Consider the following 22179-nt stretch of genomic DNA (forward strand, 5'->3'; position numbering starts at 1 on the left):
GATCCTGCATGTGTGCACGAAGTGCAGGGTTATCTGCTCCCACATCTCATGCTGAAGACCCTCAGATCACAATACCATAGCCCACCTGAAGATGCGAGTGTTACTGTTATTTATTTATTTTAAAACTTGCCAATCAGCCACAGACCTCACTTTAACCCCCCCGCCCCAAACGTAATACTTGGTTGTGCCACCTTTATCAAGATGTCTCCAGCTGCAAACCACTGTAGCTCCGTGATTCAGTAGCTCCACTGGCTAGCCAATTGGAATGCAGGTTTTTGCTACTTGGTTTACTGGACTTGAGTCAGATCTCTCTCAGCCTTTCGGGAGGGAGGTTTCGCATGACCTGAAACTGGACCAAAATAGCTGTCCAGCCTCCCCTATCCCAGCGCATCAGTGTTGCTTGAAGCAGAATAGGAAAGACTTCAGGTCGTCCAAGGGAGTCATATTCACCAGCACATCCCTGAGCCACTCAAAGTCAGGATTACCCGTAGGAGCCTCATCTTCCTCCACTGGTATCGGGATGTTATGTGCCTCTTGGGGTTCCACTGGTGCAAGACTCCAATTTTGTCCTCTCAAACTGTTCCCTAGAACAAGCTCCATTGAAGCAAAAAGTCATCATGATATCGCTGGTCTAAAAGGTGGCTCAATGTCACTTTTTATGTTCATCAATTTGTATCTGTTGATAAAGATCTTTTGATATGACTCACAGCATATCATAATCTAGATGAATGCCAGTATTCCAGCAGAATGGAACATGAGACAGTTTCAGCAGAACTGCAATCACTACTAGAGAGCCTGGTTGAGTTCTTTGTCAAGCTACCTGAAGAATTTCATCCCAGAGATGATTATAAAAAGGTGTTGATCCTGGCATTGCTGTTCCTTGAGGTACTTATAAATGCACCAGGGGTCTGCCACCATGCTCGCCGGATAGGTAAAGTGATCTACAATCTAAAGATCTTTCTCTTTCGTCATCAGTTCCACCTCATGGCAGCAGAGCTAACAAGTGTCTATCAGTTCTATGTTTTCGTAGTTTGCTTGTACCCGATGACTTGGTACTTATGCCAGATTCCTGCTTCCTTGCCAGGAACTGAACTTGAACTGCTCTGTGATCTTGTGGCATACAAGGCAAGCGGCAATACTGTTGCTCATGCAGTGCTGAAAAGTTTTGGTGGACACTTATGGAAACTCAGTGAGACTTGGGTTGGATTAGCCTTCTTTTACAATGAAGTTCCAGTAGTAGAGAAGACTGAGATGGTGCTGGCTTTGAAGTGACAAAATTACCTGAGCAACTTACACCACATAGGCAGCTTTTCTACTTTGTATCATCAAACTGAAAAAAGTGTGTTACTCAGGGTATAAACCAAAACTTCGTTCTTCTAGAACCTAGCATGTGTCAAACAAATTATTATTATATCCAAGCAGCATGAGGAGTCACTGGACTGATGGTGGTGAACAACTATGCAGAATGGAGACATTTGATGCAATGCTGAGCAACCAAGAACAACAAAAGCAATTTATTCTTCAGGGTATGGAAAAATAGCATCGGGAATTCCCAAATGCCAATAAAGCTACCATAGTAAAAAAAAACTGAAACTATAGGTAGTGTGTTATCACATTCATGGCAGCTCAATCTTACAGTTTATTTTGCGTCTATTCAATTGAATGGTGTTTGTGGAGATCGAGCCACCAGTAAAAACTGTTCTGCAAAACACTTTTCTGTATATTCATTTAACACTAAAAGGAAAAGATTTTGGAGTGAGACTATAAAAATGTTACATTTATTCCATTGCCACCCTATTTAGTATATATAGTATCTACTATATAGTCTTTTACATACTACACTATACATACTATTAAAGCACACTTGACAATATTTCTTGATAAGACAAACAAGTCTATAAATATGACCCACTTGAATGCTTTCTGGATAGTCTGGTGAGTTAATGAAATCAAAAATTTAATTTAGTCAGAGACCTCATTCTACAGCAGTGGTTCCCAAACTGAGTCCTGGGGACCCCCTGTGGCTGCAGGTTTTTGTTCCAACCAGATTCACAATCAATAACAAGTGATCTCATTTAATGAGCTGGTCTTTTTTACTCTTCTCTTATTCTGCATTCAGAAAAACACAACAGTAGGTTTTTTTACGTTTATAAGACATTTAGAAATATTTCTATTTTTTTTTAAAGCTTTAAATGTTTAACTCTTTTTTGTTGTTTTCCTATTATTCCCCATTTTCCTGTGTAGTTTGCTCCCCTCATTTAACCCTAATGGTGACAATTAACAACCAGTACAGCAGTCACTTGGGATGATGAAAGCAGCAACGACTTCAGTGTCAGACCTGCTAATTAGTAAATAACCAATTAAATAACCAGAACACCTGGAAATGTAGAATGAAAATTAGGTTGAAAATACTATTAATGACTAAAACAAACTATGAATTCCCCATATAACTGCTTACTACATTTTAATAAAAATCTTCCAGACTTAGTTTGTAATTTCTACATTGACTCCAAAATGCAGAAACTGGGAAATAATGACTCACTTAATTAGGCCAAGAGTCCAATGAAAAACTGAAGTTGGTTGGAAAAACATCCTGCAGCCTCAGGGGGTCTCCAGGACTGAGTTTGGGAACCACTGTTCTATAGGGACAGTAAGAATGATAACAGTGGAGTGTTGTATAATAAAGTGAGTCAATCTCAAACATATACAGTCATATGAAAACGTTTGGGAACCCCTCTTAATTCTTTAGATTTTTGTTTCTCATTGGCTGAGCTTTCAAAGTAGCAACTTCCTTTTAATATATGACATGCCTTATGGAAACAGTAGGATTTCAGCAGTGACATTACGTTTATTGGATTAACAGAAAATATGCAATATGCATCATAACAAAATTAGGTGCATAAATTTGGGCACCCCAACAGAGATATGACATCAATACTTAGTTGAGCCTCCTTTTGTAAATATATCAGCCTCTAGACGCTGTCCTCCTATAGCCTCTGATGAGTGTCTGGATTCTGGATGGAGGTATTTCTGAGCATTCTTCATACAAAATCTCTCCAGTTCAGTTAAATTTGATGGCTGCCGAGCATGGACAGCCTGCTTCAAATCATCCCATAGATTTTCGATGATATTCAAGTCAGGGGACTGTGACGGCCATTCCAGAACATTGTACTCCTCCCTCTGCATGAATGCCTTTGTAGATTTTGAATTGTGTTTTGGGTCATTGTCTTGTTGGAATATCCAACCCCTGCGTAACTTCAACTTTGTGACTGATGCTTGAACATTATCCTGAAGAATTTGTTGATATTGGGTTGAATTCATCTGACCCTCGACTTTAACAAGGGCCCGTCCCTGAACTAGCCACACAGCCCCACAGCATGATGGGACCTCCATCAAATTTGACAGTAGGTAGCAGGTGTTTTTCTTGGAATGCGGTGTTCTTCTTCCGCCATGCAAAGCGCTTTTTGTATCATAAATTTTTGTCTCATCAGTCCAAAGCACTTTGTACAATCATGAATCTGGCTTGTCTAAATGAGCATTTGCATACAACAAGCGACTCTGTTTGTGGCGTGAGTGCAGAAAGGGCTTCTTTCTCATCACCCTGCCATACAGATGTTCTTTGTGCAAATTGCGCTGAATTGTAGAACGATGTACAGATACACCATCTGCAGCGAGATGTTCTTGCAGGTCTTTGGAGGTGATCTGTGGGTTGTCTGTAACCATTCTCACAATCCTGCGCATATGCCGCTCCTGTATTTTTCTTGGCCTGCCAGACCTGCTGGGTTTAACAGCAACTGTGCCTGTGGCCTTCCATTTCCTGATTCCATTCCTTACAGTCGAAACTGACAGTTTAACCTCTGAGATCACTTTTTGTAGCCTTCCCCTAAACCAGGAGACTGAACAATATTTGTTTTCAGATCTTTGTAGAGTTGCTTTGAGGATCCCATGCTGTCACTCTTCAGAGGAGAGTCAAAGGGAAGCACAACTTGATCACCTTAAATACCTTTATATCTCATGATTGGACACACCTGTCTATGAAGTTCAAGGGTTAATGAGCTCATCCAACCAATTTGGTGTTGTAAGTAATCAGCATTGAGCAGTGACAGGCATTCAAATCAGCAAAATGACAAGGGGACCACATTTTTGCACAGCCAGTTTTTCACATTTGATTTAATTTCATACAACTAAATACTGCTTCACTAAACATCTTTGTTCGGAAAACACCCCAGTACTCAGATGTTCCTAGGAAATGAAAGACATACCACTGTTATCTTTTTTGTTGAAAGGAGAGTCAATTATTATGCAGGCTGAGAGGGGTTCCCAAACTTTTTCATATGACTGTAATAAAAAGGTTTTTATTGCTCACAGCAAACAGGTAACTGACATATGTCAAAGTATCAAGGATACAACCAACCACCCTCTTGACTTGCTCATGAGCACTATAGATCTAAGTATGACAATCAACCCCCTACAGGGGTTACTGACTGGTGTAACTACTAATGCAGCACTAAATATTCACAGCAGTGTTTTTTGATAGGGCACCACAGATGAATCTGCTCTGGGTAGAAGAATATGACAGTCTGCCCTGTGACTGCTATGCCAGTCTGTGATGCTCTGATAAGCTCCAACTCCCCCGAACTGAAAACGAACAGAAGGACTGAACCACGTCTCGAAGACAGCTTTATGTGTTAAAGACAATAATCAATATCTGGAATAAAAGGGTGCCGTCTTTTTGAAGCGCTCATTTTCTTGTAGCTGTTTGCCTGAGTGCACAACTACTCATTGTAGAAGATTGCCGCAATTTATACGTCCTTTACCGATCTCAAAAGGCAGCAATTACTGAGCGTCAGCAAGTAACGGCCCTGAGAGAAAACATGGCAGGCACGCTGTCCAGGCAGCCTCACAAATGGAGTAACCATAGCCTGAGACACCGAATGGTTTTCCTGCTCTAAAATCTACAATTTCTACACATTTATTTATTTATTTATTTCAAGTGCCTGTAAATGGCCATTTACAAGGGAAAAATTTTTACACAGTCCATTCACTTTCCATCCCACTTAACCGGTACCTGGTACATTTAGCCACAGCTATTGCAGCTCGAGGTAGAAAGCAATCCTGGACTGAGTGCCAGGCAGTCACAGATCAGCATACAGTAATGAGCTCAGGGTCCGGACTTGAGAGGAACACGCTGTAGGAATGGAGTTTGCCTCTTTAAACTGATCACTGGTGTGAGGCCTTAAGAGGACCTTATGGCTTCTTCGACGCTGATTTTGCCATGCCGCTCAGGTCATCAGCGGTGACACGCACTCCCAGCTGCTTTGTTCGCTAATGCACGCTGCCCAGCTCTGCCTCACTAAGCTTACCCAGGGTCACACTGCTCTCCAAGTTAGCTGACTCAAGCCCAGGGGTCCAAATCTGACCTAGCACTTAGGAACCTCATCTGAAGTATTCTCTAAGTGCCATATCTGTGTCTGCTGCTCGTGGGCTGCTTTCAGGGTTGCCAGACGTCCCTATTTGCGTGGGACTGTACCGATCTCAACTGACAAATTCTGAGTCCCGCATGACTGAACAGAAATTGTATGTAGGGAAAAAAAATCTTAATTCAATTTTTACATTGAACATCTAGTCAAAGAGGCTCGCTAAATTTTTGCAGACAGCCTGGCATACCGCCTTTGATGAATAAAATTTGTAACTCTCAGCTGAATCCGAGTGTTTGAATCATGTGTGTTCATGTATGTAGTGTGCTTGTGTTGTACGAGGTGTGATCAAAAAATATGTGAATGTTTTAAAAAAGAAACGTTTATTGCAGTAAAAGATTTGCAACTATTATTCACCCTCAAAATACTCTCCACCACTTCGAATGCACTTATCCCAACACTCCTGCCACTTTGCGAAGAAGTTCTGGAAGTTTTCTTTCGAGAGTGTCTTTAGTTGGGCTGTTGTGGCTGCCTGGATGTCCTCAATGAATTCAAATCATTTGCCTTTCATGGTCATTTTCAATTTAGGGAACAGCCAGAAGTCGCACAGTGCCAGATCTGGCGAATAAGGTGGATGTGGACACAGCGTTATGTTTTTATTCAACAGAAATTGTCGTACTAGAAGGGATGTGTGACAAAGAGCGTTGTCATTATGAAGAATTAAACCGTTTCAACATTTTCCTCGGTTATTGATGTTGAAGGACATCCAGATCTTTTCTCATCTACAACCGAGTCAGATCCATTACGAAATCGATCAAACCACTTTTAAACAGTATTAATTGTTGGTGCAGTGTCACCATAAACCAATTTTAACATCTGATGGGATTCCTGAGCTTTTTGCAATTTGAAACAAAATTTCAAGTTAATGCATTGCTCGATATCCATTATTAAGGACAAACTTGAAAAACACACTTGAACTCAACAGTGGCTCACAAACGACAAGTTAAAACATGTCACAAACTCGGTTCTAGGATGGACATGTCAGAACCTGCATTGAATTGTTTTACATTGCTCTTGGATGGTGCTCTGCATCAACATTCACTGTACTTTTTGATCACACCTCGTACGTTTTTCGTGGTCATCATGGCTGCTCATGCTCGTGTATAAAAGTGAAGTGATGCTGATAAAGACTTTTCGACTAACAAGGTAGGTTGTATCTGCATATCTACATTCTGTTTACATACAGTGCATCCGGAAAGTATTCACAGCGCATCACTTTTTCCACATTTTGTTATCTTACAGCCTTATTCCAAAATGGATTAAATTCATTTTTTTCCTCAGAATTCTACACACAACACCCCATAATGACAACGTGAAAAACGTTTACTTGAGATTTTTGCAAATTTATTAAAAGTAAAAAAATTGAGAAAGCACATGTACATAAGTATTTACAGCCTTTGCCATGAAGCTCAAAATTGAGCTTAGGTGCATCCTGTTTCCCCTGAACATCCTTGAGATGTTTCTGCAGCTTAATTGGAGTCCACCTGTGGTAAATTCAGTTGATTGGACGTGATTTTGAAAGGCACACACCTGTCTATATATGGTCCCACAGTTGACAGTTCATGTCAGAGCACAAACCAAACATGAAGTCAAAGGAATTGTCTGTAAACCTCCGAGACAGGATTGTCTCGTGGCACAAATATGGGGAAGGTTACAGAAAAATTTCTGCTGCTTTGAAGGTCCCAATGAGCACAGTGGCCTCCATAATCCGTAAGTGGAAGACGTTCGAAACCACCAGGACTCTTCCTAGAGCTGGCCGGCCATCTAAACTGAGCGATCGGGGGAGAAGGGCCTTAGTCAGGGGGGTGACCAAGAACCCGATGGTCACTCTGTCAGAGCTCCAGAGGTCCCCTGTGGAGAGAGGAGAACCTTCCAGAAGGACAACTATCTCTGCAGCAATCCACCAATCAGGCCTGTATGGTAGAGTGGCCAGACGGAAGCCACTCCTTAGTAAAAGGCACATGGCAGCCCGCCTGGAGTTTGCCAAAAGGCACCTGAAGGACTCTCAGACCATGAGAAAGAAAATTCTCTGGTCTGATGAGACAAAGATTGAACTCTTTGGTGGGAATGCCAGGCGTCAGGTTTGGAGGAAACCTGACACCATCCCTACAGTGAAGCATGGTGGTGGCAGCATCATGCTGTGGGGATGTTTTTCAGTGGCAGGGACTGGGAGACTAGTCAGGATAAAGGGAAAGATGACTGCAGCAATGTACAGAGACATCCTGGATGAAAACCTGCTCCAGAGTGCTCTTGACCTCAGACTGGGGTGACGGTTCATCTTTCAGCAGGACAACGACCCTAAGCACACAGCCAAGATATCAAAGGTGTATCTTCAGGACAACTCTGTGAATGTCCTTGAGTGGCCCAGCCAGAGCCCAGACTTGAATCCGATTGAACATTTCTGGAGAGATCTTAAAATGGCTGTGCACCGACGCTTTCTATCCAACCTGTTGGAGCTTGAGAGGTGCTGCAAAGAGGAATGGGCGAAACTGGCCAAGGATAGGTGTGCCAAGCTTGTGGCATCATATTCAACAAGACTTGAGGCTGTAATTGCTGACAAAGGTGCATCGACAAAGTATTGAGCAAAGGCTGTGAATACTTATGTACATGGGATTTCTCAGTTTTTTTATTTTTAATAAATTTGCAAAAACCTCAAGTAAACCTTTTTCACGTTGTTATTATGGGGTGTTGTGTGCAGAATTCTGAGGAAAAAATGAATTTAATCCGTTTTGGAATAAGGCTGTAACATAACAAAATGTGGAAAAAGTGATGCGCTGTGAATACTTTCCGGATGCACTGTATATCGTGTTCTAATATACGAAACATAAAACATGTTACAAGTTATATCAAACATACCCGAACCTAAATTTTGTGAGGTTTTTTTTTAGTTGCTCAAAATGGTGGCTGTCCCAACCTGGAAATCTGGCTTGCTTTTATTGCTGGCTTCTCCAGGATGCGCAATGAATGAACAAACTATTTCTTGTCTTGGTCTCTAAACGAACGTATTGGTACAATGACATTAAGAAGCTAAACTTTTCGAGGCACGTGCAATGTGTGCTACATTACATATTGCATTCCATAACAGTCTGGAGCTATCATCTGAAATTTACTTAAATGACTGCGTTCTTCGGGAAACAGCCTATCGGTACACTGCTTCAGCAAAACGGTTGTGACGACAACGAGCCAATGACTAACTTGGTAGACACCAAGCAGCTCCCATTGATTGGTTCACTCTGACTGAGTGACTGTGACCGTCTCAGCTTATACACTCACTGACTGACTGAACCAGTATGCCTCCTACTGATCTGGAGAACCACTGCAAGTTTGTTTATGAACTGCAGACAAGACACTCTCAGTATGGTACACTGAACTAGTTCACCGAAATAATCAGTTTGCGTACTGAACTGAGGAACGAACTGCAGACAAGAGACTCTCGGTACATTGGGAGTAGAATGGGAGATTGCATCAGAAACTTTTATCATTATGTGTGCACTATTCCAAGGTTGTATACAGTATGTACAATTTGTGACGTGTGAGTCAGTGTCCTGCACCCTAAAACATGAGGCTGAGTCTCAGTACTTTAGCAAAACCAACTTTATTCAACTCGAAACAAGAACAGCACAAGTATTTATTATAGCGGGATCTACCACTCTCCTATACACAGATACAGCAATCAGGCAGGGTCGTGACCAGATTAGTGGTCAAGTTATAATGTTCCCTGCATCACCCATCGGGTGACCGGCACCTTGCGCATGGCAGCGGCCAGCTTGTAGTTGTTTATGTGGCACTGTGAATCTGCGGTTGACTCGGCAATGAACAAGCAAACCTCAACAGATGTGGCAGTCGCGCTTCTGTCTGTTGTCCCATTGGGGAAAGTCTCAAAAGACTTCAGAAGTCTCACAGATTGATGACAATTAATATATTGTCAGAATTCAATACAGATGATACTACTACTACTACTACTAATAATAATTATTATTATTGTGTGAATTACTTATTTTGTTGCTTGCTTTTTATATTGTTTATATTGTTTGGTGGTCAAAGTTGTTTCACAGTTGTGATACTATTTTAGATTTTAAACTAGAGTATAGCTTGTTGTATAGCTTAGAGTCAGTGATTCCAAGATTTGAATAATTTCAAACAAAATTAATCAAATTACTAAAAAGAATCGTTTAGCACATCACGACTCTTAGCCCCTCACACAGTCTGTGTCCCACTCAGGTCTGCACGCAGAGCTCATTACAATATGTAGTACACAAATGGTGATAAAATAGATTTTGATTTTGTTAAGAACACTGGCCGGGGATATCGTGCACAAAACAGTGTCATTTTTATTTAAGCCCAAACGGAGTGCCCAAGCTGGCAGAGCTTGCTTTATGGAAAAGCATTGTGTGCAGGAGTGATGTCTCGTCTTGTCTTGCAGTTCGCTTTTTGCACCTGACATTATCACGGCAACTCGTGTAGCGATTGTTGTGCAAATACTGACTGGGCAATTCACAGGATATACCTAGCCGGTCAGAGGTTTGAGAGGGCGTGTAGGAGGGGATATAGTTCTATGATTCATATCCAGCTGACCTCCAGACGGTTTCCCAGGAAAGCCCAAGGCCCAGTCCGGTTATTTTTGTGTCTCACCTCGTATTATGCTAGCCCTTCCTTCACCACTTTTGATCAATTGGTCTGACACTAAACTTTCTCCTTTTCTTCCTTTTAAAGTTAGTAATAGCAGACACAACTCATCTTCCATCAGCAGTGTCTCACTTCCTCTGCTGTGACATTGTTAGCTAAGTGACACTGACTAAACATCCATATTACTAACCGAGAATGGTAAACCGGAAGGCACAGATGCAGGTCTCGGTAAACCGGAAGGCACAGACGCAGGTACACGGCGATGGACCCAGGAGACATAGTGCGCAGGCGCCTACAGCACACGTCTCATAAACCGCAAGCGAAGTCTGATCCACCGTGAACGAAGGAGTTACGGCTCAAAAACGAAAGAGCTCAACTAACGTAGATAAGACATGAAGCAACAACGCTCCCATAGCTAACGACTAACGACACAGCCACACAGAAAAGAGGATTCTGCACTGCACCCCAGAGTCAAACGTAAGACACTACGGAGTCCGCAAAGGCCCACAAAGATAGTACGGAAGGAGCAAGCGAAGTCTGATCCACCGCGAACCTACAACGCGCGTCCCCAAACGTCCACAAGACACAGCATAGTCAAACCTGAGATAGTATGGAGGGCGCATGCACCTACAACGACAACCACATAAAACACACACACGGCACTGGAGGTATAATATTAATAAATGAACGCTCTGTATTAAATGGACAGATGATCCACCGCGAACCTACAACGTGCGTCTAACACACCGCAAGCAAAACTCCGAGATGGTACAGTCGCCCCAGAGATATGGACTCCACAGCATATGTGAATCACATTACAGTAATACAATAATATGAGTACTCACAGAAAAAACAAACACAAGACGCCTCGGCGCCCTGCCCCACAATCAAACCGGAGAGAATACGGAGTCCCCAAATGTACACAAGACACAGCATAGTCAAACCCGAGATAGTACGGAGGGCGCATGCGCCTACAACGACAACCACATAAAACACACACATGGCCCCAGAGGTATAATATTAATAAACGAATGCTCCGTATTACACGGACAGAATCCCCAAACGTCCAGAGTACACAGCATATGTGAAGTACATTACAGTGATACATCACTAACAGTACAACCACAGAACACACAGACACGAGACCAGATGGAGGAGTACGGAAACGTACACGCCCACACAACACGGCATAGTCAGACCCGACATAGTACAGTAGGTGCAGGCGCCTACAACGCAAATCTAAAACACCGCAGCCAAACACCCAGGATAGCACAGACGCCCCACAGATCCGGACTCCACAGCATATGTGAATCACATTTCAGTAATACAATATTATAAGTACTCACGGAAGTAACAAACACAAGAGGCCTCAGCATCACGCAGCACACTCAAACCACAGAAAGTACGGTGTCCCCAAACGTCCACAAACCACAGCATGGTCAAACCCTACATAGTATGGAGCACCTACAACGACAACCACAGAGAACACACACACGACACCAGAGGTATAATATGAATAAACGAACACTCCATATTATACGGACGGAATCCCCAAACGCCCCAACTACACAGCATATGTGAAGCACATTACAGTGATACATACAGACCATGGACAGAGTCGGCCTTTACCTCTCTGAGCCTGTATTTAGACATGGACAACTTTATGTAGCCTTCTCAAGAGTTCGGCATTCATGTGATGTTAACATTAAGATTATAATAACTCCATACCAAGGAAAACTCATTCACGGACAACACGCCATCTATACTACAAATGTTGTGTATATATGTACTTCCTATATACGTCATCTACGCCTATACACTCCAATATATCTCATACATAGATCTGCACATCTATACCTACATAACATAACAATTAAACTGCTATTGTCATTTACATATATTACATAGACCTACAGATATCGTGGCAGTAAACATGATACATATGTAACAATCACCAAGAAAGACAATTATCTCTAGCAAATGTATTTCGAGTTACCCAAGACCAGGGGTTGGCAAGCGAAGCGAGCAGGGGGCGGAGCCCCTTAGTTGTCACTAACTGACTAAGAGACTATCAACATGTCAATCGAGTAGGCCTCAACAAGTATAAATGTTTTTTGGTCGCTCACTAAGTGTGTGTGCTTTGTGGTTTCACACAATAAGTATAAACCAGGCTTTAGACTGATTTTAATCCCTAAAATAGCCCAGTATGTCCATTTAGGTTACCGTTGAATAAGTGTGCCATTCAGGCCTGGTTTCAAAAATAACTGAATGAATAATTTTCTGTTATTTTTTAGCAACCATGACATCACATGGCAAAATAAAAATGAGCAGACCCTGGCTAATGAATCTCCAGCATTTTCTCAATCCCCATTCCCAAGACACATTTTAAGGATTTTATTGAACTGCAAGGGTACACTGAAATGGCCAGCATTAAAATATGAGCTCTTATTAAAATCGTCCACTTTAATAAAAGGATAAGTGTCTGTGTGTCTGTCTTTAAATCCATCTGGATGCTATGTCTCTGTCATTAAAAAAAAGATGGTACACAACAAACATTTTTAGCCAATCAGCAGACATCCGTCATGCCCTCTCAATTGCAAGAAGCGCATCATAAACATGATATATCACACCCGTCAAATAATACAAAGAGTACATGACACGTGTTTCATCCTAATCGGGGTTCATCTGGTGTCTGCACTTATGCTTTCTCTTGTGGGGATCGAATCTCAGACACCAGTGCCCAAGGCAAATCCTCAAACGTTGTGCCACGGCAGCTGGTTTGCTTACTTGAGACCAACTCTGCCAACTGGCCATCTAATAACAAGTGTTACTGGGTAGGTGACCACCCAAATATCAGACTGTGATCAGACCTATGCATGTAATACTCCGATCTACACCCTGTCAAGTAAGCGAACCAGCCATCATGGCGCAATGTATGAGGTTCGATCCCCAAGATGGTAAGCAAAAGTGCATACACCTGATGAGCTCCAATCAGGGTGAAACACGTGTTGTGTACTCTTTGTATTATTTGACACGTACTATATATCATATATTTATATATATACTAGGGGGCGGCACGGTGGCGCAGTGGGTAGCGCTGCTGCCTCGCAGTTGGGAGACCTGGGGACCTGGGTTCGATTCCCGGGTCCTCCCTGCGTGGAGTTTGCATGTTCTCCCCGTGTCTGCGTGGGTTTCCTCTGGGTGCTCCGGTTTCCTCCCACAGTCCAAAGACATGCAGGTTAGGTGGATTGGCGATTCTAAAATGGCCCTAGTGTGTGCTTGGTGTGTGGGTGTGTTTGTGTGTGTCCTGCGGTGGGTTGGCACCCTGCCCGGGATTGGTTCCCTGCCTTGTGCCCTGTGTTGGCTGGGATTGGCTCCAGCAGACCCCCGTGACCCTGTTTGGATTCAGCGGGTTGGAAAATGGATGGATGGATGGATATATATACTAGCTGATTACCCAGTGGCTTTGCTCACTGAGTGAAAGGGAAAAAAACTAAAATGTAGTATTTATAAAATAAGTTTGTTAATTACCAATGTTATTTTTGAACAAATAAAGAGCATTTACAATAAATAGAAATTATATAAATATTAATTATTAAGTAGTAAAACATTTTGATAAAAGAATTTGAAGAAGATATAAGAAGTGTATACATTTTTAAACAAACATTAACATTTAAGAAGTAAAGATACATTGAGTACTATTGCAGTGGTTTCGGGCAAACTACCTGCTTGACAACCCCTTGCACTATGTGCCTGTGATTTAAGCGAAAAATTATACTGAGAAATGAGGACGCTGCCTTTCCGTTCTTAACGGGCAGAAGGTCCAAACAATTCCCAAGTCTAATACTTAACATGAAGAAGTCGGTACATCTTTTTAGATGTAAACCCTCCATTTTCTTAAAAGAATCCATCACAAAAGCAACCTTGAGTGTTGCGGGGTTTTAGTGACCCGAATTCATTTTAAGGGACAGTAAGTAGCCGTGCACCGCAATTTACCACTTCGATAGCGGCGATTACACTTATTCGCAAAGATTTCCACTGTCCCAGGAGCCGACGGGGCACTTGAAGTGTGACAAACAGTGCGAGAAGAGAGGACGCTGTACGAAACTGTGAAGCTGTTGACCAGGAGGAAAAGCCTGACATTCCACGCCTCTCAGCATCCACTTTGTTCTTATGACTCCTCGCTGCTGAAGGCGGTCTCATCTTCACATTGTTTACAGCTCGGCGCAATTAAAAGTAGAAAGACGCAAAGCTGTTTTCTTCATCTCTCTTCCTATCAAGGTGTAGCGGAACCCAACCGAACCTTAGCCCCAATTTGATATCCTCATCTGGAGTTGTCTTTTATGAATTTATACAAAGGAAATAATCACCCCAACAATTCTTTAAACAATCAAAAAAGAATATATTATAAATCAAACAAAACAATAAACACCCTTTAAATCCTTGTCAAATCTATAATAACTACACAAACCCTAATTAATATGCCACCTCCTTAAACACTCTATAATATACTCCCCAGAAAATGGTGAAACAGTAAAGAAAGAAAGCAAGGAAAAGAAACAGAAAATTACCCCATTTACAAACAGCACAAATATATTCACAGTACTTAAACCTATATTACATCTGCATACAAATATAAATTAGACACACACACAATCCCCACATGCTCCTCAGTCTCTTTTATATTAACTTTGTTTTAAAGTCTAAATTCACACGGCCTGGGAAATCTGCAATGAATCAAGTGATCAAGTCAGATACGTTCTGCTGACTCGTATACTGAATTTAAACGTAAAAGAAGCGATCTCACTGGCCTGGTGACGATTCCTTTGTGGAAGGAAGAAGTCCGTCTCACCCGGGTGTCTCGGTGTTAGCATCTGTCCATGGCCAACGGCCGCACCATAAAAGCAAAGTAAAGCCGTGTGCTCCTAAGGTCCTTCAAGGTTAGCCAGCACTCCTTCTCTGTGCACCCAACCGCCCTTATTACGGAGTCTCACCTGCTTTACCGCTGACTTCTTTATATTCACCTTCCCAACTCCTTATTTAAACAGTCTTTTTTCTTCTTTTCAATATCAGTAAAATAACTCTCACACAAATAATAAGTTCCTATATTATAATATGTTCTGTGGTCATACGTCATTTCCGTTTCAAACACGAAAAGAATTTTATTTATATATCCATCCATCCATTGTCCAACCCGCTGAATCCGAACACAGGGTCACAGGGGTCTGCTGGAGCCAATCCCAGCCAACACAGGGCACAAGGCATGAATCAATCCCGGGCAGGGTGCCAATCCACCGCAGTTATTTATATATATTGTGGTGCCCGGCGGGCATCCATGCCCGGCCGGGACGCCTAGGAGGAGTGGAGGAGGGCTTGTACCTCCTCCAGGACACGAGGGGGCGTCCTCCCTGGTGGCTTTGGGGACCACGGGTACGGAGCTTGGAAGCTCAGCCCTGTAGGGGCCCGTGGTCACCGCCAGGGGGCGCCCCAATGCCTTGGGAGTGTTGGCCCTCAGTACTTCCGCCACACCGGGAAGTGCTGGGGGGAAGAAACTTGAGGGCACCCGGTGGACTTCCGGCAACACCTTGGGAGCTTCCGCCACACAGGGGTGTGGCTACGGAGGCCCTAACGATGCACCTGGAGCCCATCCGGGGCACATAAAAAGGGCCGCCTCCCTCCAGTCAGGGCGAGAGTCGGGAGGAAGAAGACAAAGCGTGTTGGAGAGGAGTGGAGGCGGACCAGGAAGAGAAAAGGCATTGTGTTGTGGCCAGGACTTTGAAGGGGTGATTGGTGCTTTGGCACTGGTTTGTGCACTTGGACTTGTAAATATTAATGTATAATAAACGTGTGTTGGGTGACATGAATGTGTCTGCCTGTCTGTGTCCGAGCCAGTCTTCACAATATACAGTATGTTACATATTTCAACCTGACTTAGACGGATAGCACAGCTAGTTACATAATATTTAGACATCCACTTAATCCAATTCAAGGTTATTAAGATTGCAGCCAATCCTGACATCACTGGGCTCAAAGCAAGCACCAGCTCTGGATAAGATACCATTCCATTGCACGATCCATTTCCATATGCCCACTCTAACCCATTGTGGAGTGGTGGTTCTGAGGCTAAGGATCTGCACTGGTATCTGGAAGGTTGCCAGTTCGAATCGCCGTTACTGCCAAAGGAAATCCTACTCTGTTGGGCCCTTGTGCAAGACCCTTAACCTGCACTTGCTCCAGGGGTGCTGTACAATGGCTGACCCTGTGCTCTGACCCCAAGGGGTATGCGAAAACTAACAAATGCCTAATACAAGAAAAAAAAAGAAGAAAGAAAAGAACACATTGAGGACTCTGTGGTGGAATTGGTCAAAAGCACCAAATTCCTTGATGTGCACCTGGCAGCTGATCTTCCTTGGTCAATTAATGCCACCTCCATGCCCAAGAAGGTGCAGCAGCATCTCCACGCCCTTTGGTGGATAAGAAGGACAAGCCTACCTCCCACAATTTTGAGCACACTCTTCGGGGGCACCATTGAGAGCATTTGACCAGCTGCAGTGTCTCAGACCATAAGGTCCTACAACAGAATGTAGACACAGCAGAAAAGACCTCTCTGCCCTCCATTAAAGGCATCTTTATACAGCGTGTGAGCTGGGGGTGCTGATCACACCCCTACAGGTTAAAAAAAAGACGCTGAAAGACTACCTTCACATTGCTCCCTTGCTGCTGGGCTTACTTGCGGCTGATCTATGGCGTGATCCGCGCAGTACTTCGCAGACTTTAAAGTCCAAACAGCACCTCTCAGGTTCGGATTGTTTGTTTGCTTTTCTCTCTCTTAGTCCTTCCCTGCTCCTGGCGCACACTTCTTTGAAGAGGAAGATATGTTTGCATTCTTCTAATTGTTAGACGAATTTATCATCTCCGTCTTGTCAAGGAGCGCGTTTAAACTTTTGAAAAAGAGACGTGTTTGTTTGCAGTGTTTGAATAAAGTTCCTGTCTCTACCATCTTCTGTGTTTCTGTGCAAATCTGTGACCCAAGTGTGACAAGCGATGCATCAGAAAAGCCTAAAGCATTGTGAAGGACCACACCCATGGTCTCCTTGTTCCACTTCCATCTAGAAAAGGGTACTGTAGCATCTGAACCAGTTCTGTCAGGTACTACAACAACTTCTACCCCTTGGCAGTCCAGACTCTGAATTCTGTGCTGCCCACATCCTCAGATCTGCTCCTAGGAGCTTATTTATATGCAGTACATTTATTACGCTTGTCACTATGGTTATTTATTTATTTATTTATTTATTTATTTATTTATTTATGTATGTATGTATGTATGTATGTATTAGGCGGCATGGTGGTGCAGTGGGTAGCGCTGCTGCCTCGCAGTTGGGAGACCTGGGGACCTGGGTTCGCCTCCCGGATCCTCCCTGCGTGGAGTTTGCATGTTCTCCCCGTGTCTGCGTGGGTTTCCTCCCACAGTCCAAAGACATGCAGGTTAGGTGGATTGGCGATTCTAAATTGGCCCTAGTGTGTGCTTGGTGTGTTTGTGTGTGTCCTGCGGTGGGTTGGCACCCTGCCCAGGGTTGGTTCCCTGCCTTGTGCCCTGTGTTGGCTGGGATTGGCTCCAGCAGACCCCCGTGACCCTGTGTTCGGATTCAGCGGGTTGGATAATGGATGGATTTATGTATTACTATTACAAATTATTACTAACATACTTTTCTTTTGGATATGGGAGGAAAAGTAGAGTGCCTATCTGCTCCTAATAGCTTATTTATATGCAGTACATTTATTATGCTTGTTACTACTGTTGTTATTTATTTATTTGTTTGTTTATTACTGTCTATTACAAATTATTACTAACCTACTTTTCATTTGGATATGGGAGGAAAAGTAGAGTGCCTAGAAGAAAGACACACTCTGACCCAGGAAGAACATTGCAAACTCTTCACAGCCAGCAACCAGGTGCAGCACTTGATCTCAGGGGGGTAAGTCTACGAGGCAGCAGTGGCAGCCATTGTGCCACCCATCACTTCTAGTGCATAAATTGTTGAAATGTTACTCTTGGGCAAAAAAGAAAAAAACCATTCAGAGCAAAATGTACCCCTCAAGAGCAGCACTTAAATGAGTGAAATGAGGTCAAATGACACCAAATGCCAGAAGAGCAGCACTCCCGCTCCAGCCGGGTACCTTTGTGAACGTCAAGCAGTCCTTATCTTGGTCTTTATCCTTTACTTCGAAGTCGTAAAGCGCTTTTCCCTGGGGTGGCGGCTGGGCGAGGGGCTTGATGCACTGGATGTAGCTTGCTGGCAGGAAGCCGTGACTCCCGTTGAGCTCTCCATGGTACCAGTTCTCATCCACCTTTCGCCGCAGGATGATGATGTCGCCCTTGTTGAAGCGCAGGTCGCCAGGCTCTTTCCCCTCATAGTTGTAAAGAGCTTTGCCACAAGGCAGCTGGGGAATATTCTAGAAGGAAAGCAGATAAAAACAGTTAAAGAGTGTATTTGTACATGAAAGAAACCACAAAGAATGGTGAAACCAATTTCTAATCTCATTAATCAGTCATTAAACATAAATATAAAATTAGCCCCAAACCAATAATATGAGAGGAACTTCAGGATTTATCTTTGTGGTTAGCGCTGCTGCCTTACTGATCCTGAGTCCTGTGTTTGAATCCCACACCCTGTCCTTATCTGTGTGAACTTTGCACATTCTACTTGTGTTTTCCACCCAGGGCTGTCTTAACGTATGGGAACAATGGGCACTGGCAAGGGGTCTCAGGAGCACAGGGGCCCACAATGTTTCTGATGCCAATGTATGTTTTGTTTTGCTATCAAATGCACTACTCTGCCCAGGGGCCTAAGATGCTGGCAAGAAGGCCCTGCAGAACATCCCAGAGATGTGCAAGTTTAATAACAGTGCAAGGATTTCATAAATTTACCACAAGTGGGCCTTCAGTTTTATTATTGTTAAAGATACAGACATGTGAACCTCATGAAGTGGTTCGTGTTTTTGAGCATACTTGCATGTGGATATACATAGTTTAAACAGTATATAGTCATTGGAAAAAAAAATGAAAATTAGACTTCACAATAACTTATTCAATGAAAAAGGAACAGACATGGCATTTCCATTTGCGAGAAATGTAAGCCTCCCTTGGCTCTAATAGTTGGCATGTCCTCCTGACTTTGATGTTTCCTATAACTGTCTGGCAGTCCCTGACATCAACTAGCAGCTGCGTGATGTTTGAGGGGGTCCTGCATGCACAGCCCTTTTCAAATCGCCTCACAAACTGTAAAAAATGGTCACATTTCATGTTATTCCAAATAGCTGGTATCTTCCGGTATAAAACAGTACTGAATTGCAATTGAACATTTCGTTGTTATTCAACAGGTTAGGTCTGTCACAGCAAAATACAAAGATATTCTTATTTTTTAAAAAAGAAATCATATCAGTTTTACATCTGTACATTTGATCTTGCCTGGAGAAGGGGCCTGAGTTTCCTTGCATATTGTCATTTTTTTAGTTAGCGAATAAAAAGTGTCATTTTGCTTGACTATTGGATTGGACTGCCAATACTGATGCTCTGTGCAAGAGAGGACAGAGCCAACTATACTTCCTTAGAAGGCTGGCGTCCTTCAACATATGCAATAAGATGCTGCAGATGTTCTGTCAGACGGTTGTGGCGAGCGCCCTCTTCTACGCAGTGGTGTGCTGGGGAGGCAGCATAAAGAAGAAGGATGCCTCACGCCTTGACAAACTGGTGAGGAAGGCAGGCTCTATTGTTGGCATGGAGCTGGACAGTTTAACATCTGTGGCAGAGCGACGGGCGCTGAGCAGGCTCCTATCAATTATGGAGAATCCACTGCATCCACTAAACAGTGTCATCTCTAGACAGAGGAGCAGCTTCAGCAACAGACTGCTGTCACTTTCCTGCTCCACTGACAGACTGAGGAGATCGTTCCTCCCCCAAACTATTCGACACTTCAATTCCATCCGGGGTAGGTAAACGTTAACATTATTCAAAGTTATTGTCTGTTTTTACCTGCATTATTATCATCCATCCATCCATTTTCCAACCCGCTGAATCCGAACACAGGGTCACGGGGGTCTGCTGGAGCCAATCCCAGCCAACACAGGGCACAAGGCAGGGAACCAATCCCGGGCAGGGTGCCAACCCACCGCAGGACACACACAAACACACCCACACACCAAGCACACACTAGGGTCAATGTAGAATCACCAATCCACCTAACCTGCATGTCTTTGGACTGTGGGAGGAAACCAGAGCGCCCGGAGGAAACCCACGCAGACACGGGGAGAACATGCAAACTCCACGCAGGGTGGACCCGGGAAGCGAACCCGGGTCTCCCAACTGCGAGGCAGCAGCGCTACCACTGCGCCACCGTGCCGCCCGCATTATTATCATTCTTTAATTTAATATTGTTTTTTTGTATCAGTATGCTGCTGCTGGAGTATGTGAATTTCCCCTTGGGATTAATAAAGTATCTATCTATCTATCTATCTATCTATCTATCTATCTATCTATCTATCTATCTATCTATCTATCTATCTATCTATCTATCTATCTATCTATCTATCTATCTATCTATCTATCTATCTATTGTAGCAGATATACCCTTGATCCACCTCTCAGACCCTCAGGTACCACTCCAAACACAGGGTAAAAGCACAAGACTCTTTTATTTTCTTCTTGTATAGTGCACCAAGCACCCTCCACTCCACACTATTCATAAATAAACTCTCAATAATACAAAACTCTTTCCTCCTCGCCCAGACACTTCGCCCTCCTACCTCCCAGCTCAGCTCAGTGTCTGGGCTTTCCCACAGTCCTTTTATACACCCTGACCCGGAGGTGTTCCTGTCCAACAGTCCACAGTTCCTTATTCCTTCCGGGTCAGGGTAAACAGTCCTTTTCTTCAACCCGGGAGCACGTCGTTTCTTCCTGTCACGTGACCGTGACATACTCCCGGGTTATAGGGCACATAAGAGCCCACAAACCCCCCTACAGCGACGCCTGGTGGCCCCCAAGGTATCCAGCAGGGCTGCGTATAAAAACTACATAGTCCATAAGGCCCTGCTGGAACTCGGGGCACATCCACGCTGTCCGGAGAGCTCCTCCTGGCGGCCTGGTGGTGAGGGCCGGAGTAAGAAGCCAGCAATCCACCACACTATCTATCTATCTATCTATCTATCTATCTATCTATCTATCTATCTATCTATCTATCTATCTATCTATCTATCTATCTATCTATCTATCTATCTATCTATCTATCTATCTATCTATCTATCTATCTAAAGTATTTTTTTTACCTCCTCTTTGCTCGATTAGCTGCTGGATTGCTGCTGCACCACATGATCTGCATCTTGCATGGCGCTTTGAACATTTAAAAGATTGTACGGCAGCTGTCCTACTCTTTGTCTTTTATTTCCGGCCCCGGGCGTGGTTAAATCTCTTGGCACAAAGTCTCATCTTGCGGGGAGTGAGTTCTTGATATTTTTTAGTTTAGAATTTTAAAATGGATAAGGATCTGAAAATCTAATAACATCACATTAAAGTTTGATAAATTCTGAAAAGAATGATACCAAACATATATATGTAAATTTTAAAATAAGCCTGATTTAAAGCATGACAAAAAAGTGAAATAAAAACATCACATAAAATTATTGCACTTTTAGGCTTAGGATTTTATATGTATATAGAGTATAGAATATATATATATATATATATATATATATATATATATATATATATATATATATATATATATATATATATATATATATATATATACTGTAAATGTAACTGTCTTTCTTATTTATCTATTAAACAATACTTTTCATCAATCCATCCATTATCCAACCCACTATATCCTAACACAGGGTCACGGGGGTCTGCTGGAGTCAATCCCAGCCAACACAGGGCGCAAGTCAGGAGCAAACCCTGGGCAGGGCACCAGCCCACTGCAGGGGACACTCACACACCAAGCACACACTGGGGACAATTTAGGATCACCAATGCACCTAACCTGCATGTCTTTGGACTGTGGCAGAAAACCCACGCAGA

At 43.1% G+C, this 22179-nt stretch overlaps 1 protein-coding gene across 1 annotated transcript in view; it reads right to left on the reverse strand.

Moving 5' to 3' along the window:
- The window catches only part of LOC114651262 (E3 ubiquitin-protein ligase SH3RF3-like), a 498214-nt gene that overhangs the window by 99907 nt on the left and 376128 nt on the right, over positions 1–22179 (reverse strand). Inside the window, exon 3 of the mRNA XM_051926673.1 lies at positions 18282–18557. Within this exon, the coding sequence (XP_051782633.1) occupies positions 18282–18557 (276 nt within the window). The remainder of the gene's footprint in view (positions 1–18281; positions 18558–22179) is intronic.

Source organism: Erpetoichthys calabaricus, chromosome 4 (assembly GCF_900747795.2).
Source record: "Erpetoichthys calabaricus chromosome 4, fErpCal1.3, whole genome shotgun sequence".
In the NCBI taxonomy this organism is placed as follows: domain Eukaryota; kingdom Metazoa; phylum Chordata; class Cladistia; order Polypteriformes; family Polypteridae; genus Erpetoichthys; species Erpetoichthys calabaricus.